General features: G+C 55.3%; 3 protein-coding genes across 3 annotated transcripts; 2 read left to right on the top strand and 1 right to left on the bottom strand.

Annotated features, from left to right (window-relative positions):
• Positions 1-80: 80 nt before the first annotated feature.
• Positions 81-5,155, top strand: PTCD1 (pentatricopeptide repeat domain 1). Its single transcript, XM_054180305.1, has 8 exons — positions 81-616; positions 997-1,137; positions 1,345-1,563; positions 2,151-2,252; positions 2,610-3,368; positions 3,490-3,606; positions 4,477-4,659; positions 4,877-5,155. The coding sequence occupies exons 1-8, from the start codon at positions 185-187 to the stop codon at positions 5,039-5,041; spliced, it is 2,118 nt and encodes a 705-aa protein (XP_054036280.1). The 5' UTR covers positions 81-184; the 3' UTR covers positions 5,042-5,155.
• A 250-nt stretch (positions 5,156-5,405) lies between these two features.
• BUD31 (BUD31 homolog) lies at positions 5,406-7,981 on the bottom strand. Its single transcript, XM_054161304.1, has 5 exons — positions 7,861-7,981; positions 7,268-7,454; positions 6,580-6,702; positions 6,225-6,391; positions 5,406-5,913 (listed from the first exon to the last, which is right to left on the bottom strand). The coding sequence occupies exons 2-5, from the start codon at positions 7,359-7,361 to the stop codon at positions 5,863-5,865; spliced, it is 435 nt and encodes a 144-aa protein (XP_054017279.1). The 5' UTR covers positions 7,362-7,454; positions 7,861-7,981; the 3' UTR covers positions 5,406-5,862.
• Positions 7,982-8,166: 185 nt separating this feature from the next.
• PDAP1 (PDGFA associated protein 1) lies at positions 8,167-20,782 on the top strand. The gene is made up of 6 exons (XM_054180308.1): positions 8,167-8,242; positions 12,717-12,808; positions 15,596-15,703; positions 16,796-16,917; positions 19,455-19,606; positions 20,426-20,782. The coding sequence occupies exons 1-6, from the start codon at positions 8,230-8,232 to the stop codon at positions 20,482-20,484; spliced, it is 546 nt and encodes a 181-aa protein (XP_054036283.1). The 5' UTR covers positions 8,167-8,229; the 3' UTR covers positions 20,485-20,782.
• The last annotated feature ends 195 nt before the right edge of the window (positions 20,783-20,977 follow it).

Genomic DNA, 20,977 nt, shown 5'->3' on the forward strand with positions numbered 1-20,977 from the left:
ACCCCTCACCCCGACGCCCAGCGGGCCGCGCGCGCAGCCCCACCAATCAGAGCAGGCGGGGCCGCGCTGGTGCCGCCCCTTCCGCCCGCGCCTGCGCCGCGCCTGCGGTGAAGGGAGCGGGGCCGGTGCAGGCCTGGGGGTGGTTTCCTCTCCGCAGCCGTCTGCCGGTGGCCAAGAGCAGGTCATGAGATCCATGCGAGTCCTCGGGCCGATCGCTCTGCGGTGCCGCTGGGCGTGTCTTGTGCAGCCCAGGAAGGCCCCGAGCCTGCTCTGGGCCTCAGGTCAGGGGCCGCTGCCGGGCTGGAGGCCGTTCCGATCCTCGCAGGTGTCCTGCAAGCTGCCTGGTGGAGACCCGAGAGAGAGCGATGCTGGCAGCTGCGCTGGAGCTGTTGGGGCGGAGGAGGAGGAGGAGGATGATGACGAAGGCGTGGAGTTCGGGACGCTGTCTAATAAATTTTCCTCAAGAAAATATTATCGCAAAACCACTTCACGCTTCCATAATTTAAAGCTTCATGAAGATGGAGAGGAAGAACCGGAAAGAAAACCTCGACGCGGACCGAAGAACACACCATACTGGTACTTCTTAAAATGCAAGGCTCTCATCAAAGAGGATAAGGTTTGCTCCCAGCTCTTCTCTTATTTGATTTTTTAATGCAGCTCTACGTTGTTCAGAGAGGTTGTGGATACCCCAAGCCTAGAAGTGTTCTAAACCAAGCTGAAGGGGGTTTGAGCAACCTGGTCTAGTTAAAGGTGTCCCTGCCCATGGCAGGAGGGTGGAACTGGATGATCTTTAAGGTCCCTCCCAGTGCGATTCTGTGAACTCTGCAATCTGGTCCTTCTGTATCATCATTCAGTGTCTTTACAGAAAGAAGTAAAATAAGCTGTGAGGAATCTTGTGCTCTGCAGGACTTCTACCACAGCCTGCCCACAGCTCTGTGTTAATGTGCATTGTAATCGATTCTCTTCCTGCCTCACGGATTTTCCTCTCCCCCGTAGCTGGCAGAGGCTCTGGAGCTGTTTGAGGTGCAGATGCTGAAGGAGGAGCGTGTGCAGCCAGAAGAAAGCAATTACACAATTCTGATTGGTGGCTGTGGCAGAGTTGGCTACGTGAAAAAGGCTTTCAGGCTCTACAATGATGTAGGTTTATGTTCATTCCTCTCTTAAACCTTTGCAATGTTTTCTGAGCTCAGACTGTTCCAAGCGCTTGGTCACATTAATTTGTCCCTACCCTGCCTTTGAGTTAGGGTTTGTACCTCCTTAGCCTGAAACTCTTCAAATCCAGTTAAGAAAGTCTAACAGTCCTTCCCTGAAACCTTGGTGCAGATTATTCTTCTCTTCCCTTAGATGAAGAAACGAGGCTTGACTCCCACTGAGGCCACGTACACAGCCCTGTTCAATGCCTGCGCCGAGTCCCCGTGGAAGGACTCTGGGCTGCAGAGTGCCCTCAAACTGCGCCAGCAGCTGAAGAGCAAGAATGAGGAGCTGAACCTCATCACCTACCATGCACTGCTGAAGGTCTGCGCCCTCTGCTCGGATCTCAGGATGTGCTTTGATGTACTGAAGGTAATGACACAGTTCTTTCCCCAAATGAAGTGTCATCTGCTCAGGTTAAAGCTCCTGCAAGTTGCCATATTTCACAGGCTTCGTTTCTTTTCCAGCATCTGATCATATTTCATTGATCCTTGGTCACACAACCACTGGCTTAGTAGACACCAGATGTTGAACAGAAGGAGGCAGCTGCAGAGGCTGGCTTTAAACTTCTGGCCAGATGTGTCAAAGGCTCCTTGAACAGAATTTTTGTGGGGCTCACAGCTGCTATATCTATCTCAGTTCATTTTGAGGACACGTTAATACTTGACTCCTTCTGGAGCTCTTAGAGCAGCTCTTTCCTGAAGAATGGGAATGGCTCTCTGGGATTGCTGTTCCTCCACCCAAGGTCATTCCAGTTCCCATGAGGGAGAAGCTGGGATCTGGGCAGGCCTTTCAGGCCTCTCCTTCTGGAGTGATTATTCTGCTTACAACCCTGGGAGCTGATATTGTGCTTTGCTGTTGCTGTACCCCAGAAACAACAGTAGTGTATGAGGTTCACACCCAGCTAGGATGGGCTGTGTGGGTGACTGGGAAGTTCCATGCCCTCTCTGCTCTTTCAGGAGATCGTGCAGAAGGGCCATGTGCTTACAGCTGAGACCTTCAGCTTCCTCCTCATGAGCTGCATCAAGGACAGCGAAAACGGCTTCCGGTATGCCCTGCAGGTTGGTCCTCATGCTCTAAGTGGGGAAGGGAAAAGCACTCCTGTGTGGAAATGTGTCACTTGAACACAAAGGAAGCAGCAGGTTGCTGAGAGCTGGTGAAACAAAGAGTTCAGCTCCTCCTAGGAGTAATTCTGCAGCTAGACTGCCATTAGGATGTCTCATACCTTGGTGGACCACCCTGGATGATCTCACAAAGCTGCACTAGCTCCAGGTGTTCACTGTCCAGGGGCATCTCACTTCACCATGCTGTGAACTCACTCCTCTGCAAGCAGATACTGTTAACAGATACAAGCTGCTAGGAATCTTCCTGTTCCTTAATTCTCACTCACATTTGGTGTTCATCTTCCCCCTCCTCAGGTCTGGAAACAAATGACTGCCCTTGGAATAAAGGCTAACAGCCACAGTTACAATCTGCTGTTGCGTGCTGCCAGAGACTGTGGGATAGGGGATCCCATGGTGGCATCCAGGCTCCTGCTCAGCCCCAGCACTGAGAACCCAGCTCAGCTAAGGCTTGCACCCGTGAGGCAGAGGGAAAAGGGGAAAAGTCAGAGGAGGAAAGGAGCAGAGCATGCAGCTGCTGTCCAGCTGGATGTGGAAGCCATGGAAAACCAATTCTTTCAGGAGAAGCTGGTGCAGCCTGAAGAACTGATCTGCCCACAAACCAAAGATGTGACTCAGGCTGAAGCAGAACCAGCTGCCCTGGACTGCCCCAGCACAGCTGGCAGCAGGACCGAAGTGTTGGTGACAAAAGGCCAGAACGAGGTGGAGCAGGCACAAGCAGACCTAAGCCAGAAGCTGCCCTTCTGCAAGCTGCCCAACTTGCTGGATTCCAGGAGACCCAGTGCAGAGGTGGTGTCCCTGGGGACAGTGGCCACCCCAGCCCATCGACTGGCTGTGATGGGGGATGTGGAAGGCTTCTTGAATAAAATGAAAGAGGACAATGCAGAACCCAACATTAAAACATTTACATTGCTGGCTGAACTGGTGGAACCCCAAAGCCCTTCAGAGTCCTATTTGCTGGCAAGCTTAGATAAGCATAAAGTGAAAGTAGATGTTACCTTCTATAATACTTTAATAAGGAAGAAAAGTAAACAGGGAGATCTGGAAGGAGCAAAGGTGAGGAAAAACTCAGTCCCAGCCCTTTCACCACCTCCTTGTCTCAGGAGGCCTCCTGAGTTAGCTGTGTTTCACTGTGAGACCTGCTTCTGTACCCACAGTAGAAACTTGTGTCTTGCAGAGCATGTTACCAGCTTTAGTGAAGAAGGGACTGTCTCCCAACCTCCACACCTTTTGCAACTTGGCCATTGCCTGCCACCAAGAGAAGGATGGGCTGCAATTGCTCTCAGATTTGAAGGTAATCAAAAAAACCTCTGCTGTGTGGGGTTTGAGCTGCAAGAAGAGGCAAAGGGAAGTATTAATGCTTCTAAAAAGACTTGCTGAGCAGGTGAGCAGTAGGGTTCTCACTCCCAAAATAGGCACCTCTAGAGTAGCAGCTGTGGTCTGTCCTACACCTGTGATGGGACAGCAAGCTGCTACACAAGTTTGGGAGTGAGAACTTTATCCTTATCACAGAATCATGGATGGGTTTGGAAGGATCCTTAAAGATCAGCTAGTTCTGACCACCATGCCATGAGCAGGGACACCTTCCACTGGACCAGGTTGCTCAAAGCCCCACCCGGCCTGATCTTGGATATTTTCAGGGATGGGACATCCAAAACCTCTCTGAGCAACCTGTTCCAGTGCCTCAGCATTTGCACAGTGAAGAACTTCTTCCTTATATCTAATCTAAATCTATCCCCTGGTAATTTGATACTGTTCCCCCCTGTCCTGTTACTGCACTCCCTGATAGAGTACTGCCTCCTTCAAGTACCAGAAGGCCACAAGAAGGTCTCACCTGGAGCCTTCTTTTGTCCAGGCTGAACAACCCCAGCTCTCAAGACTGTCCTCACAGCAGAGGTGCTTCAGCCCTCTGTTTTTTCAGCCCTCTGTTTTGACATCCTCCTCTGGATCTGCTCCAACAGATCCATGCCTGTCTTATATTGGAGGCCCCAGAGCTGGACACAGCACTGCAGGTGGGGTCTTACCCTCCCTTCAGTCCCTCCTTTGATGCAGCCCAGGATGCACTGGGCTTTCTTGGGGGAGAAATGCCTGTGTGCCTTTTCCTGTAGGGGTCCTGAGCTAGTTGGCAGACAAACATTTAACTCACAGCCTCTGTTGTTTCCAGAGGTCTGGTGTGACTCCCAACAAACACATCTACAGCACCCTCATCGCTGCTGCTGTGAAGCAGCTCAACTACAATTACCTCACCGAGATCCTGCGAGACATGAGGAGAAACCAGGTGGCTCCCAATGAAGTCATCATACGCCAGCTGGAGTTTGCAGCACAGTACCCTCCAAAGTTTGACAGGGTAAGTAACCCCAACTGGTCAGAGCATGAAGGCAGCAGGAAGCACACCAGCAAGAGAGGGGAAACGTAGCTCTCTGCCCAAGGCTTTGTCCTCTGGGTTTGCCCAAGCTGGCTGACGGTCACCGATGGCTGCTTGTGTAGTGGCAGCTTCTAGCTCTGGCATGCTGGTCCTCAAAGCAAGCTCTCTTCTAACAGGACCTTGTTGGGTTTCTTTGCAGTACAAGTCAAAGAACCCCTACCTGGAGAGGATCGATGGCTTCCGGGGCTACTACTATCGGTGGCTGAAATTCATGGCAGGAGAGGAGACCCCGCACCCCTGGGCAAAATACAGGACAGCCACGTGGGAGGCAGATGAGGGGAAGGAAGAGGCTGGCCAGAAGTAGCAGCAAGCAGGACACACAGTCCTGCATCCTCCTTGCGCTGGAAGAACTTGGAACTTACTCCCTTAAACTGTGGTGTAGTAAAGCTGCTGTGAAGCCAGGTTCTACCCAATAAAATAATTGTCCTTTAAGAAGCAGCAAATACATTTCCAGGGAATTTCCTTAAGCTGCAGAAGAGGGGATGAGCTGTAGCTTAACAAACCCCTGTGCCCTAGGAGGAAGAAGCAGCAAAACCAGATTTACTGGTGCTTTAGCTCAGTGCTAATGTGTCAGTTTCCTGGGTTGTGTGTGCATCTGGGCGCTCCAGGTGTGACCACTAAGTCTCTCCAGACTGCTGGCATTCCTGCATGGATCTACACCTTAATTCCAGGTTACCTCCAGTGAAATTCAGCTTACTCCTGTACAAGGTCAGAGGAAGAGTGTGACTCAGGCTGGACGCCTGAGAACCATGTTATTTCCTTTCCATGCAGCCTTAAGAGCTGGTTGAAAACCAGCCCACGTTTAGAACACCTCCCAGTAGAAAAAGCAAACAACAAACCACCACCCAAACCACATCAAACAGGAGGAGGGGGGCAGGGGACTGCTTTGCCAGAAGTCCACAGCACTCTCTCAGAAGGGTAGTCTTTATTTTAAAACAAATGGCTACACAAGAACCTGCTCCAAAATGACCACCATTATATACATGACCCAGAGGAGGACCTTGCTGTTTTAATTGCTGTTAAGAAATACCTAATCACACAGAAGGTGGCTGTACCTGCACTAATAGTCCATCATCTAGGATGAGATCCCTCAGCCTTCAAAAAGTAGTCTGATGGCTGAAGGCTTCAGCCAGAGCAGCCTCTGCATCCACAGTGAGTGCACTCAATGATTCTCCCCTGCAAAAGAAATGAGGAGAGTATTTCAGCTGGAGCAGCAAGCTCAGGCCTTGAGGCAGAGTGGGTCTGGGGGAAGGGTTTCTACCCTCTGGTGGCTGTTTCTCACTTTTCAAATGACTGCAGGCCAAAGCTGACAGCAACTTTGCCACCAAGCGGGTGCCGCCTCCACCAGTTAGGAAGGAAAATGTTAGAACTAGAGGAAATTACCCTGAAGAACAGCACCACCTCCTCTGCTGTCCCTGACCTGGAAGGAGTCAAGACCATGTACTCCAGGGGTCCAGACAAGTTGGAGGAGCACACTGAAAACTTACCACTTCCAGCTTGCTTTTGGGGACCCTGCAGATGCAGTTGGTTCCGAAGTTGGTGTCCCGGGTCTGGATGCAGCGCAGGCAGCAGAGGTTCTCATAACCCTGTTTCTTCCACTTTGCAATCAGGTTTTTGTCAGCATACCCTTCCTTGATGCAGTACTCATAGAGCTCTGCAAAGCAGCAGACACCATCTCAGCAAGTGTTACAAGACTCACTATCAGGAATTACTAGCTGTGATAATCAGCAGTTAAAGGCAGGCATCTGCCAGCCTTCCCTCCCCACCACCAACCCAGCTCAGGCACACATCTTGCTCCAATCTGCCTTCCCCTGCCCAGGGTAAAGCCTTTGTGTTCCTCACCTCTGCTGATGGCCTTTCTTTTATAGAAGAGATCAAAGATGTAACGTGTTTTCTGGTGATGGATCCTGAAGATAGGCCACAGGGATTCCACTTTCCTCTTCCCTTCGTGAGGCTCGGTCTCCGCTGGGAGAGATGACAAACACCAGGCTCCAGGTGAACAGCTCAGGCTGCCAGCCCTATCTCTTTTGTCAACTTGCAGGAAACCATTCCCAGCACGTGCATAACTTTCAGACACTACAGACACCAGACTGAGCTTAATGGGAGAAGAGTCAACCCAAAAGGGTCCTGACCTGGAACAGCTCCCTTAGGAAATAAAGCCAGAATGACAGTGGGCATGGTGTGACCCATACTAGAGGGCAGGTGACTTCATGGCTGCTCTGCCTTGTCAGACCAGAGTAACAGCATGACCAGCCCCTCCACACACCCCAGCAAGCTTCAGCCAGGGCTCAGCCATGGTGTTCCCTGCCCTAAACCAACCTTATACCAAATCTCTGTGCTCTGTAACCAGTATGCACCCAGAAAAAAATGCAGCCAGTGCTGGCTCAATCTCAATCTGCAGCATCACTGCAAGGCAGAGATATAACAAAGGTCAGTCTGTACTGGCAGGGGAAGCCATGCTTCCTAAAGAAGTCAAGGAATATCTTGTTTCAGGGTCACAGCCTTGAGAACATCCAGCTCAGCCCTTTACCTTCTCTCATCTTCTGATCCAGCTCATCCAGTGTTGGCTCAATCAGCTCCCAGCCGTCCGGGGGAGGCTTCCTGCTCCTCTTCACTTTGGGCATTGCCTCAGAAACGAGGAAGGCAAAGGCAAGGAAACAAGGGATGGGATTTGTCAGCACACAAAACGTGCCGGTGCTTCAAAGTCCTGAGAACCGCTGGAACAAAAATAAAGCAAACCAGCTGTTCGAGATGTTCCTTCTGAAGTGTCTGTGTTACTTTGCCGCCTTGCACTTCGACTACAAGAGTGAGCTTTATGGAGCCCGTGAAAGAGGCGAAACCTCGCCCACGGGGGCCCTGAGCATACCAGCAGGCCCTGGGATGGGCGCTGTACTCCCAGCACCCCAATAAACTATTTTTTTCCCCCTAGCAAAGTGCGACAAGCAGCAGCCCTCCCCCCCTCCGCGCCAGCCGAACACCACCACCCGGCGGCTCTGACCGAGGCCCGAGAGAGGCCGCCGAGCCCGCTCCTGGCCCTGCCAGCCCCGGTGCAGCCCCCGGGGCTCGGGCCGCGTTGTCTGCGAAGGAAGGAACCCCCGGCCCGCGGCCCACGACCCCGCTCACCTCCCGAGGGCCGCGGCCGCCGCTTCCGCCCCGCCGTCGCGCTGCAGCCGACGTCACCCGCGGGGCCTCTCGCACCCGAGCCGCCCCGTGGCCGCCGCGGTGCCTGAGGGAAATCTCCGCCCCGTCCCGGGGCGGGGCAGAGCGCGGCGCGCGGCCCAGCGGGGAGCGGAGCGATCCCGCCGCGCGGGGGCAGCGGGCCGGAGCGGCGGCGCTGCGGACAGCCTCGCGGCGGGAGCCTCGCGGCGCCGGGGGCTGGGCGGGCGCCGAGGGCCGCGCGCGGGGGCGGGGCGGTTTCCGCTTCCGGGTCGCCGCTCGGGGCCGGTTGGGGGGGGCCTCGCTGCAGCTGCCGCAGCCGCCATCGCCGCCGCGATGCCGAAAGGAGGTGGGGGCCGGGCCGGGAATCTCCCCTGCGGGAAGCGACGGGAAGGGGTGGGAGGGAAGTGAGCGGGCGGAGAGGCCCCTCGGGCCCCGGGAGCGGAGGAGGGGCGTGGGGGGAGGCGACGGCCGTGGAAGCTCGAGGCGGGGGAGGCAGGAATCGGCCTCTCTCCCCCCCCACCTCGGCTGCGGAGGCTCCTGGAAGGAAGCAGGACTCGTTCCCTGCCCTTGGGTCTGAAGGGAGGTTTCTTTCCCCTTTGCCCAGCCTTGAGGAGCTTGGTGAGGGGGATCTCGTTTTCCCCTCTTCGTCTGCGGAGAGTCCTGGGGGGGAGGTCCGCTGGCCGCACCCCGCCTCCCAGCTCTGGATGGCCTCTGTGGGGCTCTCGGTTTCCTTCCTCAGCCTTGGGCTGGGACCTCCCCTTGCTCCCGCCACGCGGAGAAATCGCAGCTTCTCCACGTTTCTTACAGAGCTGGGGCTCCCATTCCGTACCCCCCAGCAATGGGATCGCGGCAGCGCCTGGGGGTAGCTGGGCCATGGGATGCCAGGTCCGTCCCTGCCGTGGGATCGGGAGCGGGCTGGGCCCCATGTGCTCCTCACTGGGCTGGAGGCTGCAGCCGCTTTCCCCGGGGCAGGGTTTGGGGTACAGCAACGCCCAGGGAGGGGATCTTAAGAGCTCCACCGGCGATCCCGGGAGGCATCCTGGGGGGCACAGGCCGTGTGTGGTGGCTGACAGCTTTCCCATCCCGGTGGATCGATGTTGGAGGCCTTTGGGGCTGGGTACAGGGAATCCGAGTGACCAGACCAAGGGTCTGATCCAGAGGGGCAGCAGCGTTGGGGGGGGATGGAGAAGTGGCCTTGGGTTCAGGAGCTTCAAACGTGCCTCCTTTCATGTGGCTCCCTCAGCTCCGCATCTGGGTACGGCGCAGCGGGTACTGACTTGCTTGTGTGATTAAGGAGAAGTCATGAAGCACTGACAAGCTGTCAGGGCTGAGCTGGATCCACCCAGAACCTTCTCCAGATGCTCCATCTGCATAATTGGCTCTTGTGTGAGCGTCTGTGGAGCCCCAGTCACACACATTAACGTGAACCAGCCCGTGGCGCTCATCCTCTCTGTGCTTTGCTCCACTTTCTTTCGGCAGCAGTTCCCAGGCTGTGCTCCCAAATCTGCTCCCCTCCTCAGATTTTCTTTCAGCACTTGGGTGTCCACTTGCACCACTCTAGCAGGCAGGGCTGAAGCTTTCAGTTGTTTCTGATGAAGGCAAAGAGCTGTGGTGGGTAGCAGCCCCAGCTGCTGCTTTGAGCTGCCCCACAGCTCAGGATTTCCTGCTCTGCCTTTCACCGTGCAGCTTTAAATGCTTGCTTCAAGACCTTTTGCTTCTTGGCAAAAGAGGGATCTTTGCTCACTTCCTCCCCTGAGTCAGTAGGAATTAATGTTTTGCTGGCAGAAGAGTGGATTTTTGCACTCACTGTTCAATATCAGCTGGGGGGTGTGTGGGGGGGGTGTGTTTTCACCACCCAATAATACTTTCTGTTACAGGATTATTTCTGCTTACATTTTTAATATCTTGATTTTATTTGATCTGTTGGGGTGTTTTTTTAAGTGATTCCTCTTCCATTCTCTTTGGTTTGAACTCCTCCATTGTGCTGTCTAAGGCCAGAGACAGATGTGTTTGAACATGTGCCTGCCTGAGGCACCCGTGGGCTTTTACCATGGGTGAAACCTGCAGGTGGTGATCCTTTACAAGTGGTTCCACAGGGGAGGAGAAGAATAATTATCCCTCTTTTGCAGGCAGGAAAACTGAGGCACAGAGTTGGTAAGCTGTTCAGCATGATGCTGCAGGTCAGTGGCAGCTGCAGGGCTGGCATTTCACTTACCCAACCTATGGGTTGAGCTCCCTGTGAAGAGCAGAGCCCTGCCCCCTGCCTGCCCCTCCAGCTGCTGCTGTTCCTGCTCAGGAGGGAGGCTTGGATGTCAATGAGATTGATTCATTCTTCCATTTGCCTTTTTTTAGGCCTTTCATGTAAGATAACTTCTTTTGAGTTCCTCCTTACTGCTGCTGTTGCTTTGCAGTAATAAAGCTGTTGTGTGCTTCAGTTCTGAGCCTAGTGTGGAACTGGGAGCCCTGCTGGACAAGGCTGCCTGGTGGTGGCTGAGCTTGTAGCATGGCCTTGGTTTGGTTTGTTTAGGTTTTTTTGGTGCTCTGTAGTGTGTCAGGGAGGTTGCTGTTCTGTTTGGAGTGATCTCATCTGCTGGGCAGTGAGGTAATGTCTCCTGGGTTAGAGCACTCCAGCGACAGAGCTGGCCCCCAGAGGGGGTCAGTGCTGCTGCGTGGGATGCTCAGGAGCAAACAGCTAACAGCTTTGGGTTGTGCTTGTGGCTTGTGTACCCACAAGCTTCACAGCTGAGTTCAGAGGGAAGAATCTGGTCCCTGTTCACACGAGGAAAACACCTCAGGAGTCTCTGCAAGTGGAGGCTCTGAGATCATTTATTCCACAGCTCAGCTTTTACTGAGCTAAAATGCCTGAGAGGCTGTGGGGAGCCAGGAGGGCTGGGCTGAAAACGGTGGCTCTCTGGAGCCTGCAGCCTACTGAGGCTGCCAGCCCTGGGGCCTCCTCTCCCTCTGAGTCCCATGCTGCAGCCAGACCTGTCTGTGGCACAGCAGGGCAGTGCTGACAGATCTTGCCTACCTGTCCTGTGCAGTCCCAGTGAGGAAGGGGCGATCCCCTCAGCCTCTCCCCACCACCATAAGCTTTCTGCTGTCCCCAGCAGGTGAAGTGGGGAGGGTGAGAGAGAGTTTGAGGGTTTCCTGCACCTTCTGTTGGACATCCAAGACTCCAGTGGTAGCAGAGAGCTCCCCAGCCTGAGCTGTTTGCTTGTTGCCAGTCTCATGTACTGCTTGTACCTGGAGCTCCCTGGCTCAAGGCTGACTCCACTCAGCTTCCAGCTCTCCAGCAGTTCTTGGAGCTGTGGGCACACAAACAGAGCAGTCGCTTGCAGGAAGCATTAATGGCTTCAGCAACTCATTAATCATCAGCATTCTGAACTGGAGAGCAGATCTTAGCCAGGCAGGGCAGCCTGGTTTCTAGAGCTTGGGTTTATCCCCCTGCCATGCAGCAGTAAAAGATGGAGGCTCCCTTGAGTAGTGCTTCAGCTCTCGCTATGATTCCCAAAGCTTTTGTCCAATTAGCTTCCTCTTTTCTCTTGGCACAGGCACAGTGCAGGGGAGGGGCTGAGGAGGAGAGCATGTGGGAGAGCTGGCTGGAGCCCTGGCTGCTGCAGGAGCAGGCTGGGAGCCCTGAGCCCTCCCTGCACAGGAAGCAGAGGGAGAGCTGCAGGACTCGGCAGCCCCTGCCAGGCCGGGAAGTGAATCAGAGGGGCCACAAACCCCAGTGTGGGTGGGCAAGGAAGGGTGGTGTCACCAGCAGCTGAGGGGGCACTTGGGAGCTTGTTGCCTGGTAACTGCTGCCAGGGCTCTGCAATGGTTGAGAAGCAGTGGTACCCCCTTTGGGGAGGACCTTTCCTGGCTCCCTCTCTGTGCTTCAGTTGGGAAACACTGTACAGCTGATGGGCTGTGCTCTGTTCTGGTGTCTCCAAAGCCAGTCCAAGGGGAAGGAAAGAACTGGACAGGAGCAGGCAGTGTGAGCTTGCAGCACAGAAGGCAAAGCACAGCCTGGGCTGCATCAAATGATGTGTTGCCAGCAGATCCAGAGAGGTGATTCTGCCACTTTGCTCTGCCCTGGTGAGACCTCACCTGGAGTGCTCTGTGCAGGTCTGGAGCCCTCAAGATAGGAAGGACCTGGACCTGATGGAGAGGGTCCAGAGGAGGGCCACAAAAATCATCAGGGGGTTGGAGCACCTCTGCTCCAAGGACAGGCTGAGGGAGCTGGGGGTGTTCAGCCTGGAGAAGAGAAGGCTCCAGGGAGACCTAATAGCAGCCTGCCAGGACCTGAAGGGGGCTACAGGAAGGATGGAGAGAGACTGTTTGCAGGTGCCTGTGGTGACAGGAACAGGGGCAATGGCTTCAAACTAGAGAAGGGCAGACTTAGACTGGACATCAGGAAGAGGTTCTTCACTGTGAGGGTGGTGGAACACTGGAACAGGTTGCCCAGGGAGGTGGTTGAGGCTCCACCCCTGCAGATGTTCCAGGTAAGACTCAGTGAGGCCCTGGGCAACCTGATCTCGTTGGGGATGTCCCTGCTGACTGTGGGGAGGTCAGACTGGATGAGCTTTGGAGGTCCCCTCTGGCCTGGGCCATTCTGTTTATCCTTTCTTGGATCAATAATCCTGCTGCTCTGTGCTACTCACCCCAAATCCTTGGAGTGTTTCACAGGGACTGGCAGGGTCAGTGTGCCCTTTCTCCATTAGCTCCTATCAGAGGAGCTATCTGCACCTAGAATCCAGAGAGAGTGCTGCAGGAGAAGGAGACCTTTCTGCAAAGTGATTGCTAAAGCCTTTATCACTGTTGGTTTTTTTGTACAGGTAGAAAAGGAGGCCACAAAGGCCGAGCCAGACAGTACACAAGTCCTGAAGAGATTGATGCCCAGCTCCAAGCAGAGAAGCAGAAGGCCAGGGTATGTGTTTGCCTGCCTGCTGTGCTTGCTGTCATCCACCCTGGCTTGTGCTCAGCCTGCAGTTGAGGAGAAATGGAGCTTAATCAAGTGCTGCAGGGATCCTGAGTATCTCTGCCTGGGGAGACTGCAAGGTGGGATCCTGTCTGGTTCCTTGCAGAAGTGAGGCCACATAGACCACCCAGTTCACAAGAGGAGGGCTGAAGGAGATGATTGCACAGCAGCTCTAGGCATCATTGCCCCTGTATTTCATCATTCTAGTCTCCAGTGTCAGGAAATTTTGTGCCTCCATGCTCTGCAGCTTGGCTGTGGAGTGCAAGGCCTCCCATCCATGCTGAGGTTACTGGGTTTGCCCTCTTTGTCTTCTAGCCTTGGAAGACCAAACTGCTTTGGCTTCTTCCTTCACACATGATTTGCTGGTTTGCCTCTGACTTGCAGAGGGAGCTAACACTGTCCTGGCCTCAGTCCTTTTTTGGCCATGTTTCTGTGCCCCAGCATCAGATGGTAACAGCTCCCCAGGCTTCCACAACTCCCTCACTGGCATTGCAAGAGGCATGGCTGCTCCTTGTGGCACTTGCTCTCTTGTATCCCCAAACTGTCACTCTCACTGCCTGTGTCCTGTGACTTTCTGCCCAGAGACCTGAAGCCTCACAGCACTGACTACAGCAGGAGCCACCATCACTGGGGGTGTTTGAAAAGAGCCTGGCTGAGGCACTTGGTGCCATGGTTGAGTTGATGAGATGGTGTTGGGTGATGGGTTGGACTGGATGATCTCAAAGGTCTTTTCCAACCTGGTTAATTCTGTATAACACTGCCCCATGTAGGAAATACTGATGAGTACCTCCAGAAGGTATTCAGAAGGAGCAGGGAGGTCATTGTGCCCTGTGCTCAGCACTGCTCAGGCCACACCTTGAGTCCTGTGTCCACTTCTGGGCTCCTCAATTTAAGATGGACATTGAGAGACTTGAATGTGTCCAGAGAAGGACAATGAGGCTGGGGAGGGGTCTGGAGCACAGCCCTGTGAGGAGAGGCTGAGGGAGCTGGGGTTGCTTAGCCTGGAGAAGAGGCTCAGGGGAGACCTTCTTGCTGTCTACAACTCCCTGAAGGGAGGTTGTAGCCAGGTGGGGGTTGGTCTCTTCTCCCAGGCAGCCAACACCAGAACAAGAGGACACAGTCTCAAGCTGCACCAGCAGAGGTTGGGAAGTTCTTCCCAGACAGAGAGATTGGCCCTTGGGATGTGCTGCCCAGGGAGGTGCTGGAGTCACCATCCCTGGAGGTGTTTAAGAGCCCGGCTGAGGCACTCAGTGCCATGGTTTAGTTGATTAGATGGTGTTGGATGATAGGTTGGACTGGATGATCTCAAAGGTCTTTCCAACCTGGTTAATCCTATTCCTATTCCTGTTTTCTAGTCTAGTCTAGTTCCTATTCTATCCTATTCTATTCTGTTTCTGTTTCTATTCTACCCTCCCCTCCCCTCATGGGGCTGATCCTGGTTGCCCAAAGGATCCCAGCTCCTCCCAGTGCAGTGCCATTCACAAACTTTGGGACTGTTCTCTGCTGCTGAGGTGTTAATAAAAGCAAAATACACCCCCCCCCCCAACACCTGGAGGTGTGCAGTGTGCAGGAGCAAGCAGGACCCCACTTGAAAGGTTTGTCCTGTTTGCAAACAAACCAGCAGCTGCTCTTTGAGGAGGCTGGCTTTGTTTTGATGCTGATCCACCCCCCACAGAGATGCTTACACCTAATGCTACTTTGTTAGGGCAAGCCTAAAGAAACTTCCTTTTCTCACTGCCCAGAGCTCCTCCACTTTGCCAGCAGCTGCAACAAGGGATGTTTGCCAGGGGTAAAGCAAACTTCTCACACCCATGTTGGTTCCTCTAATCTTATCTTGTACTTCCTAGACCTCTGGCTGCTAACACTTGTGCTAAAGGGGCTGTAATTGCTTGGGTGATAATGTTCTGGTTGTTGCTTGTCAAATGGCTTCTTTGTTTTCATCTAGATCCAGGATGGGATACAGCCCTGCACTACATCCATGTAGCTTCCAGTCCCTGGGGATCCAGGGATACAGCCCTGCACTACATCCATGTAGCTTCCAGTCCCTGAGCATCCAGGGATACAGCCCTGCACTACATCCATGTAGCTTCCAGTCCCTGAGCATCCAGGGATACAGCCCTGCACTACATCCATGTAGCTTCCAGTCCCTGAGCATCCAGGGATACAGCCCTGCACTACATCCATGTAGCTTCCAGTCCCTGGGGATCCAGGGATACAGCCCTGCACTACATCCATGTAGCTTCCAGTCCCTGGGCATCCAGGGATACAGCCCTGCACTACATCCATGTAGCTTCCAGTCCCTGAGCATCCAGGGATACAGCCCTGCACTACATCCATGTAGCTTCCAGTCCCTGAGCATCCAGGGATACAGCCCTGCACTACATCCATGTAGCTTCCAGTCCCTGAGCATCCAGGGCCAGAAGAATTCCTGCAGGCCTTTTATTTGGGCAAAGTAAAGTGCCAGCTCTGCCTTTTCCAATCCCTTTCCCTGGCCTGTTAAACAGAACAGCAGGGTTGGTTTGGGGTGACCTCCTGGGGCAGGTGATCCACAGCTGGGTGCTGGTCAGGGGGTTCTTGGTGTTTAACAGCCAGGCACCCTTGGTGCCAGCAGGGCCACATCAGGAGCACCACTCAGAGCTGCCTCTGGGCACTTCAGAATGATCTCATTTCAGGGTCACTGCTGGATCTGGGGCTTTCATTGGCAGACCTTGGCTCTAACTGCCTGTGGTTTTGTAGGAAGAGGAGGAGCAAGAGGAAGGAGGTGAAGGATCAACAGGGGACCCCAAAAAGGAGAAGAAGTCTCTAGATTCAGATGAGAGTGATGAAGATGACGAGGACTACCAGGTACTGGCGTGCTCAGGGCACTGAAGGCTTTGGCACCACTGGGCAGCATGTTCTTGGCTCTCAGTTGTCTTTCAGAGCTAGGCCAGAGGAAATTTTGCATGGGAGAACTATTTTTAGACCCCCCCAAAGCCCTTACTGGAGAGCATTTTGTCCTCCCAGTGAAAACTGGTGTCTTCTGTAGGTGAAAAATGCCAAGGCAAGAAGCTTTAAGATGCCTCCTGGTTCCTAAAGGGGTTTGCTGTCCTGTAGTGAAAACATCTTCAGTTCTGCTTCCTGGGGCTTGTTGCAGGGTGTTTGCTGAGCTCTGATACAACACAAGGTGGGGGATGAGAGAGCTCCCTCAGGGATCAGTGCTGGGCCCCATCCTGTTCAGTGTCTTTACTGATGATCTGGATGAGGGGATGGAGTCCATCAGCAGTACATTTGCAGATGACACCAAGCTGGGGGCAGGAGTTGATCTGTTAGAGGGTTGGAGAGCTCTGCAGAGGGACCTTGCCAGGCTGGACAGATGGGCAGAGGCCAAGGGCATGAGGTTGAACACATCTAAGTGCCAGGTGCTGCACATTGGCCACAACAACCCCAGGCAGTGCTACAGGCTGGGGTCAGAGTGGCTGAGAGCAACCAGGCAGAAAGGGACCTGGGGGTGCTGGTTGACAGCAGCTGAACATGAGCCAGCAGTGTGCCCAGGTGGCTAAGAAGGCCAATGGCATCCTGGCCTGCATCAGGAACAGTGTGGCCAGCAGGAGAAGGGAAGTCCTTGTGCCCTGTGCTCAGCACTGCTTAGGCCACACCTTGAGTCCTGCGTCCAGTTCTGGGCTGCTCAGTTTAGGAAAGAGGTTGAGCTGCTGGAAGGAGTCCAGAGAAGGGCAACGAGGCTGAGGATCAGGTGGTGCTGGGGATCAGGTGGGGATGGGGATCAGGTGGGGCTGGGGATCAGGTGGGGATGGGGATCAGCTGGTGCTGGGGATCAGGTGGGGATGGGGATCAGGTGGGGATGGGGGATAGCTTGGACTCGATGATCTCTGAGGTCTCTTCCAACCTGGCTGATTCTGGACTCCGCATTCTTAACCTTGCTCCTGTTGCTGCCCCCAGCAAAAGCGCAAGGGAGTGGAGGGCTTGATAGACATCGAGAACCCCAACCGCGTCCTCCAGACCACCAAGAAGGTCACTCAGCTGGACCTGGATGGGCCCAAGGAGCTCTCGCGGCGGGAGCGGTGAGTCTGCCCCCGCCCTCTGCCCCCGGCCTCTGCCCCCTGCCTCTGCCCCCCCACCTCTGCCCCCCCGCCTCTGCCCCCCCGCCCTCTGCCCCCCTGCCTCTGCCCCCCCGGCCTCTGCCCCCCTGCCTCTGCCCCCCCGGCCTCTGCCCCCCCGCCCTCTGCCCCCCTGCCTCTGCCCCCCCGGCCTCTGCCCCCCCACCCTCTGCCCCCGCCCTCTGCCCCCCCGGCCTCTGCCCCCCCACCCTCTGCCCCCGGCCTCTGCCCCCCCGGCCTCTGCCCCCCCGCCCTCTGCCCCCCTGCCTCTGCCCCCCCGGCCTCTGCCCCGCCACCCTCTGCCCCCGGCCTCTGCCCCCCCGGCCTCTGCCCCCCCGGCCTCTGCCCCCGGCCTCTGCCCCCCGGCCTCTGCCCCCCCACCTCTGCCCCCCTGCCTCTGCCCCCTGGCCTCTGCCCCCCCGGCCTCTGTGCCCGCCCTCTGCCCCCCTGGCCTCTGCCCCCCTGGCCTCTGCCCCCCGGCCTCTGTGCCCGCCCTCTGCCCCCCTGGCCTCTGCCCCCCTGGCCTCTGCCCCCCGGCCTCTGTGCCCGCCCTCTGCCCCCCGGCCTCTGCCCCCCGGCCTCTGCCCCCCCGGCCTCTGCCCCCCTGCCTCTGCCCCCCCGCCCTCTGTCTGCCCCCCCGGCCTCTGTCCCCCCGGCCTCTGCCCCCCGCCCTCTGCCCCCGGCCTCCCCCAGCCGCTTCAGCCCCTCTGCGGGCAGCGGCTTGGAGCAGGGAGGGCTTTCCCCTGGCCAAGAGGGCCAACAGTATCCTGGGTTGTATTAGAAGGGCTGTGGTCAGTAGGTCCAGAGGGGTTCTCCTCCCTCTCTGCTCCGCTCTGCTCAGGCCACATCTGGAATCTTGTGCCCAGTTCTGGGCCCCTCAGCTCAAAAAGGACCTCAGGGAACTGCTTGAAAGAGTCCAGAGCAGAGCCATGAAAATGCTGAAGGGAGCAGAACATCTTCCTGATGAGGAGAGGCTGAGGGAGCTGAGGGCTCTGTAGCTGGGAGAGGAGGAGCCTGAGAGGTGACCTCCTTTGTGTTTATCAAGATAAAAAGGCTGAGTGCCCAGAGGCTGGAGCCAGGCTCTGCTGGGTGCTGCCCTATGCCAGCCCAAGGGGCAGTGGTGGAAGTTGAGACAGAGGAAGTTCCATGGAAACAAGAGGAAGAATTTTTTCACTGTGAGGGTGACAGAGCCCTGGAACAGGCTGCCCAGGGTGGGTGTGGAGTCTCCCTCTCTGAAGATATTCAGCACCTGCCTGGATGTGTTCCTGTGTGATCTGCTCTGGGTGACCCTGCTCTGGCAGGGGGGTTGGACTGGATGGTCTCTCAAGGTCCCTTCCAGCCCCTAACACTCTGATTGCCTGCTGTGTATGTGTTGGTGTTTCAGGGGAGCCCTTTAAAGGTGTTGATGTGTAAGGCAGACACTGAACAGCAGCAAACTGTAGAGCAGGACTTGCTGTGCTTCAGAATGTCCTTACCAAGTCCACAGAAGCTGCCTGCCCCCTGGCAGTAGCTGTGGCCATGCTGGAGCCAGGCAGCTTGGCCAGGTGCACTAAGGGTGCAGTTTGCTGCTGTGCAGCAGGTGTAGGCCATCCCTTTCCTGCAGTTTCATGCCAAAAATCAGATGGAACTGAAAGCCATTAACCTGAGGTCACCTTGGGGCCTGCTTTCATCTGGTGCCAAAGGTGCCCTGGTGACAGGTGGCCATTTCCCAGATTCTGGGGGTCATGGTGGAACTTTTCTCAGAGCAGATGACTTAAATGAAAACCAAAGCTTAATCTCCTAGTTCCATTAGCAGTGGAGAGTGTCAGAGTGGAGGATTTAAGCTTGGGCTAGATTGCTTCAGCAGAGGTACCCCTTAGAGGGTAGGGCTAGGAAGAGCATGTCCTGGTGCTCTGCAGCCTGGGGCTGATTCCTCTGACCTCACTGTGTGCCAGTGTCCTTAGTTAGCTGAATGAGGGTAGAAATGATCTCTGTCATCTTCAGACCCTGCAGTAGGTATTACCTGTGCTTGAAAACTGGTGCCAGGGCCTCCCAGTTCTTGTGGGCAATCTCAGCTCTGTCCTCCCAGTCAGCAAGCCTCCCCCTCTCTGCCCATACCTGGAGAAGAGAAGATTGAGAGGGGATTTAAGCAGTGTTTATAACTACCTGAGGGCTGGGGTCAGGAGGGAGGGGACAGGCTCTGCTCAGCTGCACCCTGGCATAGGGCAAGGGGCAGTGGATATTAACTACAGCATTGGAGGTTCCACCTCAACATGAGGAGGAACTTCTTGACTGTGAGGGTCCCAGAGCACTGGAGCAGGCTGCCCAGAGAGGTTGTGGAGTCTCCTCTGGAGGCTTTCCAGACCCACCTGGATGCCTTCCTGTGTGACCTTTGCTGGATGCTATGGCCCTGCTCTGGCAGGGGGCTTGGACTCGATGATCTCCAGAGCTGCCTTCCAACCCCTAACATCCTGTGGTGCTGTGTCTGGCTGCTCTGGTGACTGTGTGCTTCCCTCAAACAGGGAGGAAATAGAGAAACAAAAGGCAAAGGAGAGGTACATGAAGATGCACCTAGCTGGCAAGACAGACCAGGCGAAGGCAGACCTCGCCCGACTAGCCATCATTCGGAAGCAAAGGGAAGAAGCTGCCAGAAAGAAAGAAGAAGAAAGGAAAGGTCAGAGAGCAGCTCCTCCTCCTCCTCCTCCTCCTCTCTTCCTTCTCTTCATGGTGGCTGTGCTGCCATGGGTGTGATTTGTGCTGTCACACTCTCTAATCCCTCCTCTCTCACTGCCTGGTGCTGCTGGGTGTCAGCACAACTCTCACCACAGCCAGGTTCGGCTGTTCCCTTCTCACAAAGCTTTGTCAAGCTCTGGGCCATCTGACCAGGGAGCAGGGCCAGAGGGAAGGGAATTGCCCTCCATAACCCTTTGTCCTCAGCCTCCCAGGTGATGCTTGCTCCAGTTTGGGGGTTGAGCGGGCTCCATGTGCTGGCTGGGATTTGTCTGCCTTGCATGCTGGCGATCCGGGCTGCTCAGGGAGGGGGCAGCACTCCTCCCCTGCCTGAACTTTCTCTTCAGCTCTATGTGAAAGAGAGGCCTGAGGAGGCTCATCTTAGTCAAGTGTTGCAGCTCATTTTGGACGTGGGAAAGGATTGGATGTGGCACCTGAAGCCGTGGTTGAGTTAGTCCTGAGGTGTTAGGTAATGGGTTGGACTTGATGACCTCTGAGGTCTTTTCCGACCTTATTGATTCTGTGAGTCTGTCTCAGGGAGACATTTGTGCATCAGGGTAAGTTTGTGGATGCCTGAAGAGAGGGCAAGGCCAGGAGGGAGTGTGCAAGGGAGGGGCTGCTCCTCTTGACTCTGGAGGGCATCCAGCAGGGGCTGGCAGGGTGGATTTTCCCCCTGTTCCCTCGCTGGCCGTGGCTGGCAGGATTTCAGTCTGAGGCTCTCAAGCTGTGAAATGACCAAACCTCTGTTCCCTTCCTCCTGCAGCAAAAATCGAAGCAGCCATGGCAGGTAAAAGACTGCAGTCACTATCCCTTAAAAAGTAAGCACAGGACATGCAAGAGGAGGAACCGCCAGGGAGCTGTGCCTGGTGCCTGCCAGGAGCTCTGCCGTGTTGCATCCCATAGCTGCCACCTAGGGGCTACTGCGGCATCGACCTCACCTTCACCTCCAAGAGACACTGACGATGTGTTTGTCCTCATCCTGGCACAGATTTCCATTTGGGGTTAGGGGCAGCTGCTCCCTTGGGTGCAGAACTGTGCTGAACAGCAATTCTCTGTAACAGTTTGGAAACCTGAATGTTTGGGGGGGGCTTTTTTTCTTGGGTTGGTTTTCTTTTGGTTTTTTTTTTGCTGGTTTTAGGGTTAAAAAGAAACTCCTAGAGAAAGGGGGCAGGGTGGGAGGGAGGGAGGGAGCTGTGAGGGAGGGGAGGTGCTTCAAACGTTAGATTGCAAGACTCTAGATTGGGGGGGGGGGGCATTGGGGGGGGGGGCATGGGGTGGGGGACTTTGACTTGCAAGTGAAAGCCCAGTGGGGTAA

The sequence above is a fragment of the Dryobates pubescens genome, chromosome 4 (assembly GCF_014839835.1).
Source record: "Dryobates pubescens isolate bDryPub1 chromosome 4, bDryPub1.pri, whole genome shotgun sequence".
In the NCBI taxonomy this organism is placed as follows: Eukaryota; Metazoa; Chordata; class Aves; order Piciformes; family Picidae; genus Dryobates; species Dryobates pubescens.

Coding starts and splice junctions, on each gene's coding strand:
- PDAP1 (XM_054180308.1), top strand. Junction 12,809..15,595: donor CAGAGAAGCAGAAGGCCAGG/GTATGTGTTTGC, acceptor GTGGTTTTGTAG/GAAGAGGAGGAGCAAGAGGA. Junction 19,607..20,425: donor GAAAGAAGAAGAAAGGAAAG/GTCAGAGAGCAG, acceptor TTCCTCCTGCAG/CAAAAATCGAAGCAGCCATG.
- BUD31 (XM_054161304.1), bottom strand. CDS start 7,361: ATGCCCAAAGTGAAGAGGAGCAGGAAGCCTCCCCCGGACGGCTGGGAG. Junction 6,703..7,267: donor GGATCAGAAGATGAGAGAAG/GTAAAGGGCTGA, acceptor CATCTCTCCCAG/CGGAGACCGAGCCTCACGAA. Junction 5,914..6,224: donor CCAAAAGCAAGCTGGAAGTG/GTAAGTTTTCAG, acceptor TTTCTTTTGCAG/GGGAGAATCATTGAGTGCAC.
- PTCD1 (XM_054180305.1), top strand. CDS start 185: ATGAGATCCATGCGAGTCCTCGGGCCGATCGCTCTGCGGTGCCGCTGG. Junction 617..996: donor CTCTCATCAAAGAGGATAAG/GTTTGCTCCCAG, acceptor TCTCCCCCGTAG/CTGGCAGAGGCTCTGGAGCT. Junction 1,138..1,344: donor CTTTCAGGCTCTACAATGAT/GTAGGTTTATGT, acceptor CTCTTCCCTTAG/ATGAAGAAACGAGGCTTGAC.